We start from the raw sequence: 15,670 nt of genomic DNA, 5'->3' as shown, positions 1-15,670 counted from the left end.
ATGTGTATATATTGATCTTGTATCCTGCAACTTTGATAAATTTTTTTCTCAGTCTAATAGGGTTTGTGTGTGTGTGTGGTTTTTTTTAAGATTTTATACATACAAGATCATGTAATCTGCAAATTATAAAGAGTTTTCTCCTTTGTTACTGAATGCTTTTTCTTTCTCTTGCCTGATTGTCCTGACTAGAACCTCCAGTATAATTTTGAATAGAAGTGCCAGGAGTGGTCATCTTTATCTTCTACTCTTATCTTAGAGGGAAAGCATCCAGCGTTTCACCATTAAGTATAATGTTATTTGTGAGTCCTTCATAGATGCCCTTTGTCATGTTGAAGAATTTTCCTTCTGTTCTTAGTTTGTTGAGAATTTTAAATTGTGGAAGTGTACTGGATTTTGCCATATAAATCTCAGTAAGTGTATTGAGATATCAGGGATTTTGTCCGTTATTAATATGGAGTATACACTAATAAATTTTCAAATGTTAAATCAACCTTGTGTTCCTGAGATAAATCCTACTTGGTCATGGTGAATAATTATTTTTTAGATGTTGCTGGATTCAGTTTGTTAGAATTTTGTTGAGTTTTTCATCTGTATTCAAAAGGGATGTTGGTGTGTAGTTTTCTTATGTCTGTCTGGTTTTGGTGTTGGGGTTATTTTGGCATTAAGAACTTTAATAAGGCTGACATCTCCAAAACTGAAATAAAGATTTAAAGCATACAACTGGATTAAAATTATCATATTTTTTATCATATCAGATTTGTTAAACCAATGATTATAAACCATTTAATAAATCACACTTAGGCACCCCACACATTATTTTCAAATATGACATTCTATTTTTTTTAATTTGGGTTTCTTGATGGGATTTAAAATTCTTCATAAAGATCACAATACATGTGAACCTGAAAATTTGAAAGTTTGTAATCTCTGATTTACTGGTAAAAATACAGTCTGCTTGATTTTTCTAAGACCCCAATTAATCATCCTTCCCCTTCTTGTGTTTGAAACTAGTTTCTCAAAAGGCACTTAATCTTTATACCACCTCCAGACCTCAGAGAAACTAGACATATTTACCATCCCATCAGGATGTCAGCTCTGTATCAGCGCAAACAAAAATTCTCCCAGCAGTTTACACAGAACTTTACTCTGATCTTGGTTGGACCCAGTTCCATTTCCAAACCAACAAAGGAAGGAGTTTTCACCATAGTTCTTTTATAGGCTGGTATATGGAGGTGGGACATCCAGAATTAGAGAGATCAGTAGGCTGGAAATGATGATAGAGAGGATAAAAAGCAGAAGTTAAAGCTGTAAATCATTTGAAAGAAAGAAATCCACAGAAGTCAGTCAGTATATAGAGCATACTGTATATAACATAGAGGGATGGAAACGGGAGTAGACAGACTGAGGGAGGTGACTTCAAAGAAGATCAGAGCTTCTGGTCTACAGTGATAGTGACAATTCTGACAAGGAAGCAAGCTGGGAAAATGAGCCTGATAGGTAAAGAAGTTAGTTTTTGATCTGGATTTAAAGAAGCCTAGGCCTGGGCAGAGACAAAAGTGATCCAGCTCAACTCATCGATTTTGATGGTGACTGTAACATTGGCAAGCCAGTGATATACCTAAAGTAAAGTACTGTTACCAAATTCTACCTGAGACTTTCTTCTTTGCTATAATTAAGAAAGAAAACTTAGAAAAGAACAGCTTTTCCCTCTGTAATTTGGTGTTACTTACTTGGCCTATGGTGCTCCTGAGCTCATTTCCCAAGGTGCACATTTGTCTTTGGACTCCAGCAGCATGAATCTCCTGAGTTCTACCTTGTACAGCTCTAGTTCTGAGTCACTCTTCAAATGATTGAGTTCCTGCAATTTGTAAAGCACTGTACTACAAGCAATGAAGTGGCACAAAGAAAACAGGAGATACGGTCCCTGCCCCAAGGAGATTTTAACCTAATTAGATATTGCATAAAAAGATAAAGATTAATATTGTTCAAGTAATATTAATATTACTTGAGTAAACACACTAATGCTTTGAGATCCAACAGAGAAATTACTACTCTGAGTGGTAAGAGAACGCTTTACTAAGGAGATGGAATTTGTCCCACCTTGAAGGAGTTCTTGGATCTTGAGGAGGTTGAAGATGAGGAGCTCATACCAAGCAGGAAGAATGGACTGAGCAAATACAAGAGGCTATGAACTAACTGTACTAAAATATTTCTAAAGGCTTCTCGATACCTTAACAGTGGAATCCAAACTTGTTAGTCTGGCCTTTAAAACTCATTAAAAAATTTTCCCTCACCACTCCAGCTAGAATGGTCAAGTCCTGTATATACACACCAGCCTCTTTTGTAGTTTCTTACCTATGCCTCTCCACCAATGTGTGTCCCTCCTTGCCATATTTGATGTGATTACTCAGTGCTCTAAAACTTCATAATCCTTATTACTTATATATAATTCATATTACTTTAAATTATTTACTACTTCATGAACTCATTCTGTCTCCACAGATTATAAAATCCCATTCTGCCCCCTTTGCTGACTCCTTTCTTCCCTGGGTCCCTAAATGTTACTGTATCTCAAAGACGTAGAGCACTTTCCATGGGGTCATGCCCTGCCCAGGTGTGCTGTAGTGAAAAGCACAAGGGCAAGAAGCCCTAGCTTGGCTCTGCCACTAACTTCATGCTTGATGACTGTTCCGGTGTTTTGACATCACAGAATTTCAGTGTTCTTATTTGTAAAATAAGAGGATTGGATTGCACTTTTCTTGCTCTGTTTTTGACTTTACACTTTGCTGATTATAAAAGCCACAAAAGAATGTTCTTATAAGTAGATCATAACGGAGCAGGGTAGGGAGTTTTACAACCCTGCCATACAGAAGACATGTTTTATATTATGATGAATGTTGCTAGATTCATATTATGAACAGATATATATTTGTTTAGTAAAATATGATACTACACAGTTTTAAATTTTTATGATTCTTTTTTTGCCACTAAGATAGGAGTATGTAGGCATACCTCAGATAATTTGCAGGGTTCACTTTCAGACCAGTGCAGTAAAGCAAGTTATCGCAGTAAAGCAAGTTAATGAATTTTTTGGTTCCCCAGTGCATTTAAAAGTTATATTTATACTATACTTTAGTCTCTTAATTGTGTGATAGCATTATGTCTTTTTAAAAAAAAGTACATACCTTAATTTAAAAACACTTCATTGCCAAAAAATGCTAGCCATCATCTGAGCTTTCAGGGAGCAGTAATCACTGATCGCATCACCAAAACATGTTATTCATAATGAACAGATTTGAAATACTGCAAAAATTACTAAAATGTGACAGACACAGAGTGAACAAATGCTGTTGGAAAAGTGGTGCTGACAGACTTGATTGACAGAGCTGTCTTAAACTTTCAATTTGTAAAAAAAAAAAAACCCAGTATCTGCAAAGTGCAGTAAAGGGAAGTGCAATAAAATGAGGTGTGCCTGAAGCATCTTTTTAAAAAGTCATCAAGATAGTACTACTTTTTGCTGCTTAATTCACAAGTCAGATTAGCTTAAATATATGACCAAAGATTTCCCATTTCTGATACAGAGTAATTACATTTAGAAAAATCCATTAGGTCCTTTAGGCCATATAGAGAGAGCCCCATAATGATTCCAGATTACCTTAAAGTAAAACCTTGTCCCAGTGTATGTGCTCTAGAAAATGAGTACAGTTCAGCACAGTGAAAACTTGAATAATTTCTAGAAAATTCCCTTTGCTGGAGGATTTATTGTCCTCTCCATACCTTTCTCAGGGACAGGGGTCCTGAGCCCCAAAGTCTTTTCTGAAGTAAAACATAATTGATGGAATGAAAAGGGTGGGAGCTTTAAAATTATAGCTGGGGGTCCATGTGGAAATGGTATACTTTTCATAAAGATACTGAATTATTAAAAATTGCTTGCTAAAAGTAGAATTAAACTGATATGTAATTAAAGAAATAGAAAATAAGTTACGGTTTTTCTCTCTTTTTTGATAGCTACCATCTCAACTAGTAAATGACACAGAGTTTTAGGTTTCTACATATTAATGCCAACAGACATTCTAGTTTGTTGTGGGTTGTTTTTTTTTTAACTTCCTAAGGGAGTTTCCAAAAAAATTGTTTAGTTTTCCTAGGTGGATTAAACTAACTTGGAAACAGTCTTAAAATGGTATCAGTGGAGGCTTCTCAAAAATAAAAATTGATAATTTTTAAATGTCTAAGAAGGTAAAGTTTCTATAAACTCATTAAAAAACTTGAAAACTGATACCTGCAGAGTGGCACTGTATCTCTGTTCTTTAGGTGTATCTGTTCAGTCTGAGTTGGAATATTTTGTTCCCTTATTTTGCAAAGGCAGTTTACTTGGCATCAGTTTTGGCATTTCTTGGTTCAGAGGAGCTTCACTGTGGTAGCCATAAAAATTGATGAATGAATTACATTCTCAGAAGAAACCTAAAATCTATGGATATTGTCCAGTTGCAATAAAGTATGTCCAGTTGAAATAAAGTATGTTTCTAATATACCTTTTGCAATGGAAATGATCAGTAAATAAATGCAACATAGGCTGCAAAGAGCTAGTGTTGTGCTGATTGGCCTCAACTCGGTTGTTTCCAAAGAAAAGCTATTTCTCTTACCTGAGTAGAAGAGACAATTTATCAGTTGGGTTAGCTACCTAGAGGTTTCAGCCCAGAACTCCCAAGTTACTAAAATTCATTCCTGACTGTGTTTAGAGAGGGATTTCACTGATAGTGAAGAATTGGGATCTTTTCATCTTTCATTCTCTACCTTGAATATACTAAGGTATGTTAATGTAACATCACTAAAAAAATTTTTTAATTCCTTAATTACTTGAAGCCCTTTCTTTCCTCTTAAGTAATATTTATTTTATTCTGAAGGGAAGATGGTTTCTCTCCAGATACTAGTTATGCTTCAAAATGAAAAAGAACTATCATTATGATCTCTCTTATTGGTTTATTTTAGGGGTAGAATTTTTCCCATCTGAATAGTTAAAAACAAAGCTTGCTGCTCTTGTCCCATCCAATTATATGAGATTATATTAGTGATTTGTTTTCTAGTCTTGTCCCATTCTCTCTGCCCTAACCATTTCTTCCTTTACACTGCACTACTGTTAAATATTTATTACAACTTGGTTTTTGTCATGTTCAACATTTATTTTATATTTGTTCATTTACTCATTCTACAAATATTTACTTAGTGCCTGAGCTGAGCTGAGTAGTGCTCAGTTCTAACCTCCTCCAACCGGTTATGCATGCTGTCTGTAATGGCCTTCCTCTCACTTCTCCAACCATCAGTTGGATAGGTCCCAGTCTTTTCTTTATACCCCGTATCTTGCCGTGCTCTTCTGAAGCATCATCCCTTCCTTCAAGCACTCTTAGAAAAAGGTCTAGTAAGAGTCATTTATTATGTAGTTGGATTTAAGTCGTTGTTTTACCTCACAAGAGGCTTTTTTTTTTTAACATGTTGATTTAACAAAATACTATTCTCTGAATTCAACAGGACAGGAAAAGCATTTGCTCAGACTTTAAGCGTGGCAAGAATTATCTTGAAGCAGAAAAGGTTTTGTTTTGGCTTGGCTTTTTTTATATATGTGAATGAAATACTGTCTTTCAAGGAATTTAGAGTGGAGTGGCCCTGTGCAAGTGTTGGAGGTACTGGGGAGGCAGAGTGCCCCCACTGGTCCCTTTGAAGTCGCACCAAGTGAATGGCACTCTGCCTTTCCCTCTTATCTTCATACTGGTTCATGTTCCTTCCGGCTTCTGTTCCTGTGCAACTGTCACTCCTCCTGCCTGAATTACCTGTAATTCTTTTCCCCAGTGTTCAGCTCAACCCATATCCTACATCCTCCCTAAAGGTTTTCCTATGTCTGCTGTCTCATTTTCCTTCTGTTACTCTCTTTATATGAGGTTACCATCACTGATTGGCACTTAATTGTTCTTTGCTTTGAGTTGCCTTGTTTTCTTTTCTCTAACTCTCATATAATCTTCAAGGACACCAATCCTGTCATCTTATTTTTATTGAGACGGTGCCTAGCAGTGAGTCACAGTTGGCATTCGGTTAATACCTAAATAGAAATGAGAACATACCTGGGCCCATATAAGTATATTTGTTGTATCTAGCAACATATTTTGCAAAATGAAGTCATCCTTCATTACAAGAGGGAAACCTGTCATACTTAAGGAAATTATTAAAATATCTTAAAATTTTTTAAGAAGGGAGAAAAAAGCAACCTTCTCTTTTTTTGTAAATGATAATTTCTGAAGAAATTCTTGATTTTTACTTAACAGGTGGTTTGTTTTGGATGCAGAAACCAGAGATCTAGTTTCTATCCACACAGATGGGAATGAACAGCTCTCTGTGATGCGCTACTCAGTAGGTGGGCAGATTTACCCCTATCCTGTCATTCACAGCATTTCTTCGTAATTGTGTATTTTTACTTACAATAAAGGTGACTACTTTTTTCTCTGCCTCTAGAGTTGTTAAGCATTGAATGTCTTTCCCCCAACATCAAGTTAAATTCTGCTGCAGGAAACTAAAAATATCTGCTAAAGTTAAACATTCTAAATCATCATCACACATAAATTTAGAACAAACCGTATGCAACTGTATTTGCAGTTGAAAGTAGAACACAGTATAATCAAATCCAATATTTTTTTGGAATTACACAGAAATAGAATTTTGAATAGGTATTAGGCTGAATGTTATACCTACTTAGCAACCTTTTCTTTGTATAAGAATAAAAAATTATACTAATATTCAAAATATACAACTTTTTAATATAAAATCTAGTTATATTCTTACTGGTTACACAGTAATGATTAGATAAAATACTCAACTGATAAAAAGTTGATAAACTTCTTAGCCTTATTTGAATAATTCTTTGTACTTTATTCAAAATACTTAGTTTCCATAACATTCCAGTTCCCTTTGCCTGTTACTGATACGATTTTGATTCATATCATTCTTCCTGGAGTTAAACTGGTAACATTTGCTTACATTCAAAAATATATTCCAGTAGTCATTGGATCATTGTAGGGTCCAAAGAATCTTTTTTATTTCTTCTAATTTATTTCAAAGGAAACACAAAATACTATTCTCTGAATTGAACGGGACAGGAAAAGCATTTGCTCAAACTTTAAGCATGGCAAGAATTATCTTGAAGCAGAAAAGGTTTTGTTTTGGCTTGGCTTTTTTTAGTGCTGTAGTAGCAAATAACTACTGCAGTAAAGTCTGACTGAAAATCAGTCGGACTTTACTAGCCATCCGTGACAGATGGTAAGTATAATGGAGAAGACCATTAAAGAGAATGTGGTCCCTTCCCAAGAGAACCTACCCTGTAATTGGATAGGTCATATGTGCTTAGCCGAAATGCACCATTATATACTCAGCTTGGCATATGAATACTGTGTACATAGACCCATAAAAGCAGGTTATCCTTCCCGGGGCTGGTTGATGGCTAACTAGAAGGCCATGAGGCTGGAGTCCAAGACCCAAGGGTACCTCCAAGAAGGGATTATGTATTGGACTAGATGACCATTTGTTTTTCAAGTGTGCTTAGTGAAGGAAAGATTCATTAATCAAATGCCAAATAACAGTTAAATTGATGAGATGTAACAATATTTATAAAATATCATTTAGTAGAGGTCCAATAAAAATAACAGTAAATAAATCTATCAGTATATTTCCCTTTTCAACACTTTTTCGTATTTCATTCTAGATGGCACCTTCCTGGCTGTAGGATCTCATGACAACTTTATTTACCTCTATGTAGTCTCAGAAAATGGAAGAAAATACAGCAGATATGGAAAGTGCACTGTAAGTAGAGAAATAAAACCAAGATGTGAAAATGTTGGAAAATTTTGCTTCTGTTAAAATGAGTTAAATGTTTACCTTGATATATCCATTATTTTCTCTCCTTAGCTGCTTTAACCTTTAATCTCTATCTATCTTTGAAAACTGAGATTACCTGACAGTAGGATATGGCATTCCCTGTATACTCTAGAAAGATTTCTCCTTTTGATGGAGTTGAATACTTGTCTGTCTCTAGCCAGTTTTTTGGTTTTTTTTGTATCGTTAATATACAGTCACAAGCACCATTGTGGTTACTAGATTTCCCCCCATTATCAAGTCCCCACCACATACCCCATTACCTCACTGTCCATCAGCATAGTAAGATGCTATAGAGCCACTACTTGTCTTCTCTGTGCTATACTGCTTTCCCCATGCCCCCCCAGTACATTATGTGTGCTAATCGTAATGCCCATAATTCTCCTTATCCTTCCCTTCCCACCCACCCTTCCCAGTCCTTTCCCTTTGGTAACTGGTACTCCATTCTTCGGTTCTGTGAGTCTGCTGCTGTTTTGTCCCTTCAGTTTTTGCTTTGTTGTTATACTCCACAGATGAGTTTTCATTTGGAACTTGTCTTTCTCCACCTGGCTTATTTCACTGAGCATAATACCCTCTAGCTCCATCCATGTTGTTGCAAATGGTAGGATTTGTTTTCTTCTTATGGCTGAATAATATTCCATTCTAGTGTAAGTACCACACCTTCTTTATCCATTCATCTACTGATGGACACTCAGGTTGATTCCATTTCTTGGCTATTGTAAATAGTACTTCTATAAACATAGAGGTGCATAGGTCTTTTCGAAACTGGGCTCCTGCATTCTTAGGGTAAATTCCTAGAGGTGAAATTCCTGGGTCAAGTGGTATTTCTATTTTGAGTTTTTTGAGGAACCTCCATACTGCTTTCCACAATGGTTGAACTAATTTACATTCCCACCAGCAGTGTAGGAGGGTTCCCCTTACTCCACATCCTCGCCAACATTTGTTGTTGTTTGTCTTTTGGATGGCAGCTATTCTAACTGGTGTGAGGTGATATCTCATTATGGTTTTAATTTGCATTTCTCTGATGACTAGCGATGTGGAGAATCTTTTCATATGCCTGTTGGCCATCTGAATTTCTTCTTTGGAGAAGTTTCTGTTTGTTGAGGTGCATAAGCTCTTTGTATAATTTGGGTATCAACCCCTTACCAGATATGTCATTTATGAATATATTCTCCCATACTGTAGGATGCCTTTTTGTTCTACTGATGGTGTCCTTTGCTGCACAGAAGCTTTTTAGTTTGATATAGTCCAGCTTGTTCATTTTTGCTTTTGTTTCCCTTGCCCGGGGAGAAATGTTCATGAAAAAGTTGCTCATGTTTATATTCAAGAGAGTTTTGCCTATGTTTTCTTCTAAGAGTTTTATGGTTTCATGACTTACATTCAGGTCCTTGATACATGTCAAGTTTACTTTTGTGTATGGGGTTAGACAATAATCCAGTTTCAATCTCTTACGTGTAGCTGTCCAGTTTTGCCCACACCAGCTGTTGCAGAGGCTGTCATTTCCCCATTGTATGTCCATGGCTCCTTTATTGTATATTAATTGACCATATATGCTTGGGTTAACATCTGGACTCTCTATTCTGTTCCACTGGTCTATGAGTCTGTTCTTGTGCCAGTACCAAATTGTCTTGATTACTGTGGCTATGTAGTAGAGCTTTAAGTCAGGGAGCGTAACTCCTCCCTCTTTATTCTTCCTTTTCAGGATTGCTTTGGCTATTCGGGGTCTTTTGTGGTTCCATATGAATTTTAGAACTATTTGTTCCAGTTTGTTGAAGAATGCTGTTGGTATTTTGATAGGGATTGCATTGAATCTGTAGATTGCTTTAGGCAGGATGGACATTTTGACAATATTAATTCTTCCTACCAAAGAACATGGGATGAATTTCCATTGTTAGTGTCCTCTTTAATTCCTCTTAAGAGTGTCTTGTAGTTTTCAGGGTATAGTCTTTCACTTCCTTGGTTAGATTTATTCCTAGGTATTTTATTCTTTTTGATGCTATTGTGAATGGAATTGTTTTCCTGATTTCTCTTTCTGCTAGTTCATCATTAGTCTGTAGGAATGCAACAGACTTCTGTGTATTAATTTTGTATCCCTCAACTTTGCTGAACTCAGATATTAGTTCTAGTAGTTTTGGAGTGGATTCTTTAGGGTTTTTTACGTACAATATCATGTCATCTGCAAACAATGACAGTTTGACTTCTTTACCAATCTGGATGCCTTTTACTTCTTTGTGTTGTCTAATTGCCATGGTTAGGACCTCCAGAACTATGTTGAATAACAGTGGGGAGAGTGGGCATCCCTGTCTTGTTCCTGATCATAGAGGAAAAGCTTTTAGCTTCTCACTGTTAAGTATGTTGGCTGTGGGTTTGTCATATATTGTCTTTATTATGTTGAGGTAGTTTCCCTCTATACCCATTTTATTAAGAGTTTTTATCATGAATGGGTGTTGAATTTTGTCAAATGCTTTTTCAGCATCTATGGAGATGATCATGTGATTTTTGTCCTACTTTTTATTGGTATAGTAGATGATGTTAATGGATTTTTGAATGTTGTACCATCCTTGCATCCCTGGGGTGAATCCCACTTGATCATGGTATATAATTCTCTTGATGTATTTTTTAATTCAGTTTGCTAGTATTTTGTTTAGTATTTTCTCACCTATGTTCATCAGGAATATTGGTCTGTAGGTTTCTTTTTTTGTGGTGTCTTTGCCTGGTTTTGGTATCACGGTGATGCTGGCTTCAGAGAATGAGTTTGAAAGTATCCCTCCTCTTCTATTTTTTGGAAAACTTTAAGGAGAATGGGTATTATGTCTTCTCTAAATGTCTGATAAAATTCAGTGGTGAATCCATCTAGTACAGGGGTTTTGTTAGTGGGTAGTTTTTTGATTACTGATTCAATTTCATTGCTAGTAATTGGTCTGTTTAGTGTTTCTGTTTCTTCCTGGGTCAGTCTTGGAAGGTTGTATTTTTCTAGAAAGTTGTCCATTTCTTCTAGGTTATCCAGTTTGTTAGCATATAGGGTTTCATAGTATTCTCTAATAATTCTTTGTATTTCTGTGGTGTCCATAGTGACTTTTCCTTTCTCATTTCTGATTCTGTTTATGTGTGTGTAGATTCTCTCTCTTTTTTTTTTTAAGTCTGGCTAGGGGTTTATCTATTTTGTTTATTTTCTCAAAAGAACCAGCTCTTGGTTTCATTAATTTTTTTCTATTGTTTTATTTTTCTCAATTTTACTTATTTCTTCTCTGATCTTTATTATGTCCCTCCTTCTACTGACTTTTGGCTTCATTTGTTCTTTTTCCAGTTTCAATAATTGTGACTTTAGACTGTTCATTCAGGATTGTTCTTCCTTCTTTAAATAGACCTGGATTGCTATATACTTTCCTCTTAGAACAGCCTTCGCTGTGTCCCACAGAAGTTGGGGCGTTGTGCTATTGTTTTCATTTGTGTCCATATATTGCTTATCTCTGTTTTAATTTGGTCATTGATCCATTGATTATTTAGGAGCATGTTGTTAAGCATCCATATGTATGTGAGCCTTTTGTTTTCTTTATACAGTTTATTTCTGATTTTATACCTTTATGATCTGAGAAGTTGGTTGGTACAATTTCAGTCTTTTTGAATTTACTGAGGCTCTTTTTGTGGCCTAGTATGTGGTCTATTCTGGAAAATGTTCCATGTGCACTTGAGAAGAATATATATCCTGCTGCTTTTGGGTGTAGAGTTCTGTAGATGTCTGTTAGGTCTATCTGTTCTAGTGTGTTGTTCAGTGCCTGTGTGTCCTTACTTATTTTCTGTCTGGTTGATCTGTCCTTTGAAGTGAGTAGTGTGTTGAAGTCTCCTAGAACAAATGCATTGCATTTTATTTCCTCCTTTAATTCTGTTGATATTTGTTTCGCATATGTTGGTGCTCCTGTATTGGTGCATATATATTTATAATGGTTATATCCTCCTGTTGGACTGACCCCTTTATCTTTAGGTAATATCCTTCTTTATCTCTTGTTACTTTCTTTGTTTTGAAGTTTATTTTGTCTGATACAAGTACTGCCATACCCATTTTTTACTCCCTATTGTTTGCATGAAGTATCTTTTTTTCATCCCTTCACTTTTAGTCTGTGTATGTCTTTGGGTTTGAAGTTATTCTCTTGTAGGCAGCATATAGATGGGTTTCACTTTTTTATCCATTCTGTAACTCGGTGTCTTTTGATTGGTGCATTCAGTCCATTTACATTTAGCATGACTATGGATAGATATGTACTTAGTGCCATTGTAAGCTTTGGATTCATGGTTACCAAAGGTTCAATGGCAGCTTCTTTACTATCTTACTGTCTAACTTAACTCACTTATTATGCTATTATAAACACAGACTTATGATTCTTTATTTCTCTCCCTTCTTTTTCTTCCACCTCCACTCTTTATATGTTAGGTGTCTTATTCTGTACTCTTTGTGTTCCCCTTGACTGACTTTGTGGATAGCTGATTTAATTTTGCATTTAGTTCGTATTTAGTTTGTCTACTTCCTTTGCTGTGGTTTTATCTTCTCTGGTGACAGCTATTTAGCTTGAGGCATAGAGCAGTCCCTTTAAAATACACCATAGAGATGGTTTGCAGGAGGTAAATTCCCTCAACTTTTGCTTATCTGGGAATTGTTTAATCCTTCCTTCAAATTTAAATGATAATTTTTCTGGATAGAGTATTCTTGGTTGAAGGCCCTTCTGTTTCATTGCATTAAATGTACCATTTCCTTATGTCCTGTAAAGTTTCTGCTGAGAAGTCTGATGATAGCCTGATGGGTTTTCCCTTGTAGGTGATCTTTTTTCTCTTTCTGGCTGCTTGTAATACTCTGTCCTTGTCTTTGATCTTTGCCATTTTAATTATTATGTCTTGGTGTTTTCCTCCTTGGGTCCCTTGTGTTGGGAGATCTGTGGACTTCCATGGCCTGAGAGACTATTTCCTTCCCCAGATTGGGGGAGTTTTCAGCAATTATTTCTTCAAAGACACTTTCTATCCCTTTTTCTCACTCTTCTTCTGCTACCCCTATAATGCAAATATTGTTCTGTTTGGATTGGTCACACAGTTCTCTTAATATTTTTTAATTCCTAGGGATCCTTTTTTCTCTCTCACTGCCTCAGCTTCTCTGTATTCCAGTTCTCTGATTTCTATTCCACCTCACCCAGTCTGCTCTTAAATCCTTCCATTGTTTGTTTCATTTGTTATATCCCTCCTGAATTCATCCCTTAGCTCTTGAATATTTTTCTGTAGCTCCATCAGCATGCTTATGATTTACTTTGAATTCTTTTTCAGGAAGATTGGTGATTTCAGTCTCACCAAGCCCTCCTTCTGGTGTTTGAGGGATTTTGGATTGAACAAAGTTATTCTGCCTTTTCATGGTGATGGGAATGGTTGCTGGCGAGTGGTATGAGTGTCAGCTCAGAGACCAAAGTCCCTTCCTGCTTGCGGGTTGCCTTGCTGGTCTCCACTGTCTGTGCTGTTCAACTGCACACAGGGAGCAGCTTCTGGGTTAATCCCCTGAGTTGCTGTGGGCGGGGTGGCCCTCAGGATGGCCTAGGGCACTGGCGGGTGTTGCAGGTGAGCGGCACATGTTTTGCTGTGAGAACAAAGCCCCTTCGTGCCTCCCAGTCTCCAGGCCTGTCTCCTCTGTCTGTGCTGGTTAGCCATGCACAGGGAGCAGCCTCTGGGTTAAACCCCTAACCTGCTGTGGATGGGGTGGCTCTTGGGATGGCCTAGGGCACTGGCATGGGTTGCAGGTGAGTGGTGCATGTTCTGCCATGAGAACAAAGCCTCTTCATGCCTCCTGGTCTCTGCTCCCATATCCACTGTCTGTTCCAGTCAACCGTGTGCAGCGAGCAGCCTCTGGGTCTGGGTCAGTTAGCCACAGGCAGGGAGCAGCCTCTGTGTTAAGCTGTGTGGTTGCTGTAGGCGGGGCTGCTCTCTGGCTGGTCTGCAGCAATGGTGGTGACAGCCAGTTTGATCACAGTTGCCACTGGGGAGGAAGAAACAGCAGGCTGCTTATCGCGGTGAGGGCCCTTGGAGCTGCGTTGCCAACCGGGGAATAGGGCACCTGAAGCTCCTTAAAGTTCCCAGCCTGCTGGGCTGAGTGTGCCCAGATGATTTTGTCCACGTGTTAAACTCTTGTCCTTTTAAGACTTTTAAAGTGCCTGCTTTTCTTTCATCCAAGGGCAGCCAGCTGTATACACCTGCTCACAGTCTTAGTCTTGGATTTTGCTTTTCTGCTCCTCTAATATCCAGGGCACCATGCAATGTGTGTCTGTGCTCCTGGGGCAGATCACTAGGGCTGGTTATTTAGCAGGCCTGTGCTTCCACTCCCTCCCCGCTCTGATTGTTTTCTTCCCACTGGTAAGCTGGGGTTGGGGGAACGCTTGGGTCCCGCCAGATGGCGGCTCTGTACCTTACCCTTTTCCGTGAGATGTTGGCTCTCACAGATGTGGACTGGCTGGTGTACTGTAACTTCTGGTCACTCTTTTAGGAATAGTTGTATTTGCTGTATTTTCAGAATATGTATGGTTTTGGGAGAAGATTTCCACCTTCCACCACCATACTCACACTGCCATCTTTTCCTCTCTCCTCTGTCTCTAACTAGTTTTAAGGTGACTTCTTAAGTCAGAACTATTTCCATAGGAAACCCTTAAAGTAACACTTTTTGAAAATTGAATAAAGCAGGTCTGAAAGGGTATCTCACTTTTAATCCCAGTGTATCATGTCCCTGCCCACCCCATGCGGTTGCCCGTATCACCTCTCTACCACTAAAAGTAAAGTAATTTATATGGAGATTTGTCTGCATTAAGAGAATTAACAGAAGCACATTTCCTTTAATTTGTTGCCCATTTCTGACTGACTTCATTGTAAGATGAAGATTAGATTTAATTCTGTAGCTATACCGAGTGCTTACCTTATGGCACATAGTCTGCTAACCAGAGAAATGTTCTAGGCACTGGGAATATGTATATGCTCTGTTCCTTGTCCTTAAAAAAGTACACAGTTGAGCTGAGAAAAGCAGTTAGTATAACATAATAGTTATACTTGGGTGAGACTACCCTGGATTTGAATTGAATTCTTGTTTCACCACTTACAGACTGATCTTGGGCAAGTTACTTACATCTTCTATTTCCATTCTCATCTATGAAAAGAGGGTAATAGCAATTTCAACTTCACAAGTTAGTACATGTAAAATACTTAGGATAGTTCTTGGCACACAGTAAGTGCTCAATATGTGTAACTATTATTTCTATAGGAAATGAGGTAGCTTGGTATGTAAGGAAATTAGGATTCACAAATCATTTGATAAATTAGTGGCACAGATCTTTTAATAGTCTTTACCACAAAACAGTTCTATAAAAGAATTAGTTTTTAGAAGCATATACATAAGCAAAACCCAGGCCCCACTTACTGTTCAAAGATATGATTTATTTATTTATTGGGTGGTTGGGGTTTTTTTGTACATTTCATACCATATGTTAAAAACCAGCCTATAAACTGGTCCACAAGCAACCTCAAAATTTTAGTATTTATCCAAAATATTTTTGTTTGCCTTGAAAACAATTATGAATCATCGTTCATTTAAATCTATCCTTTAATCAGTTTAACTTATTATCTGATATGGAATAGTACCATAATACCTCACTGTGCAGCATGATTAAATGAAATAGTCCACTGAAAGGAATTTTCAGGTTACTGAAGTTTACCCTACCAGGTACTGAATTTTTCTTAATTA

At 37.2% G+C, this 15,670-nt stretch overlaps 1 protein-coding gene across 4 annotated transcripts in view; it reads left to right on the top strand.

The window, feature by feature from the left end:
• EML4 (EMAP like 4) overlaps positions 1 to 15,670 on the top strand; it is a 193,181-nt gene that overhangs the window by 163,647 nt on the left and 13,864 nt on the right. For all 4 annotated transcript variants that reach the window (XM_036925586.2, XM_036925587.2, XM_057497260.1 and 1 more), the window contains 2 exons: positions 6,315 to 6,403; positions 7,745 to 7,842. In XM_036925586.2, the coding sequence (XP_036781481.2) occupies positions 6,315 to 6,403; positions 7,745 to 7,842 (187 nt within the window). The remainder of the gene's footprint in view (positions 1 to 6,314; positions 6,404 to 7,744; positions 7,843 to 15,670) is intronic.

The sequence above is a fragment of the Manis pentadactyla genome, chromosome 2 (genome assembly GCF_030020395.1).
Source record: "Manis pentadactyla isolate mManPen7 chromosome 2, mManPen7.hap1, whole genome shotgun sequence".
In the NCBI taxonomy this organism is placed as follows: Eukaryota; Metazoa; Chordata; class Mammalia; order Pholidota; family Manidae; genus Manis; species Manis pentadactyla.
Note: the sequence above shows the minus strand (reverse complement) of the source record. Positions and strands in the feature narration are given on the sequence as shown.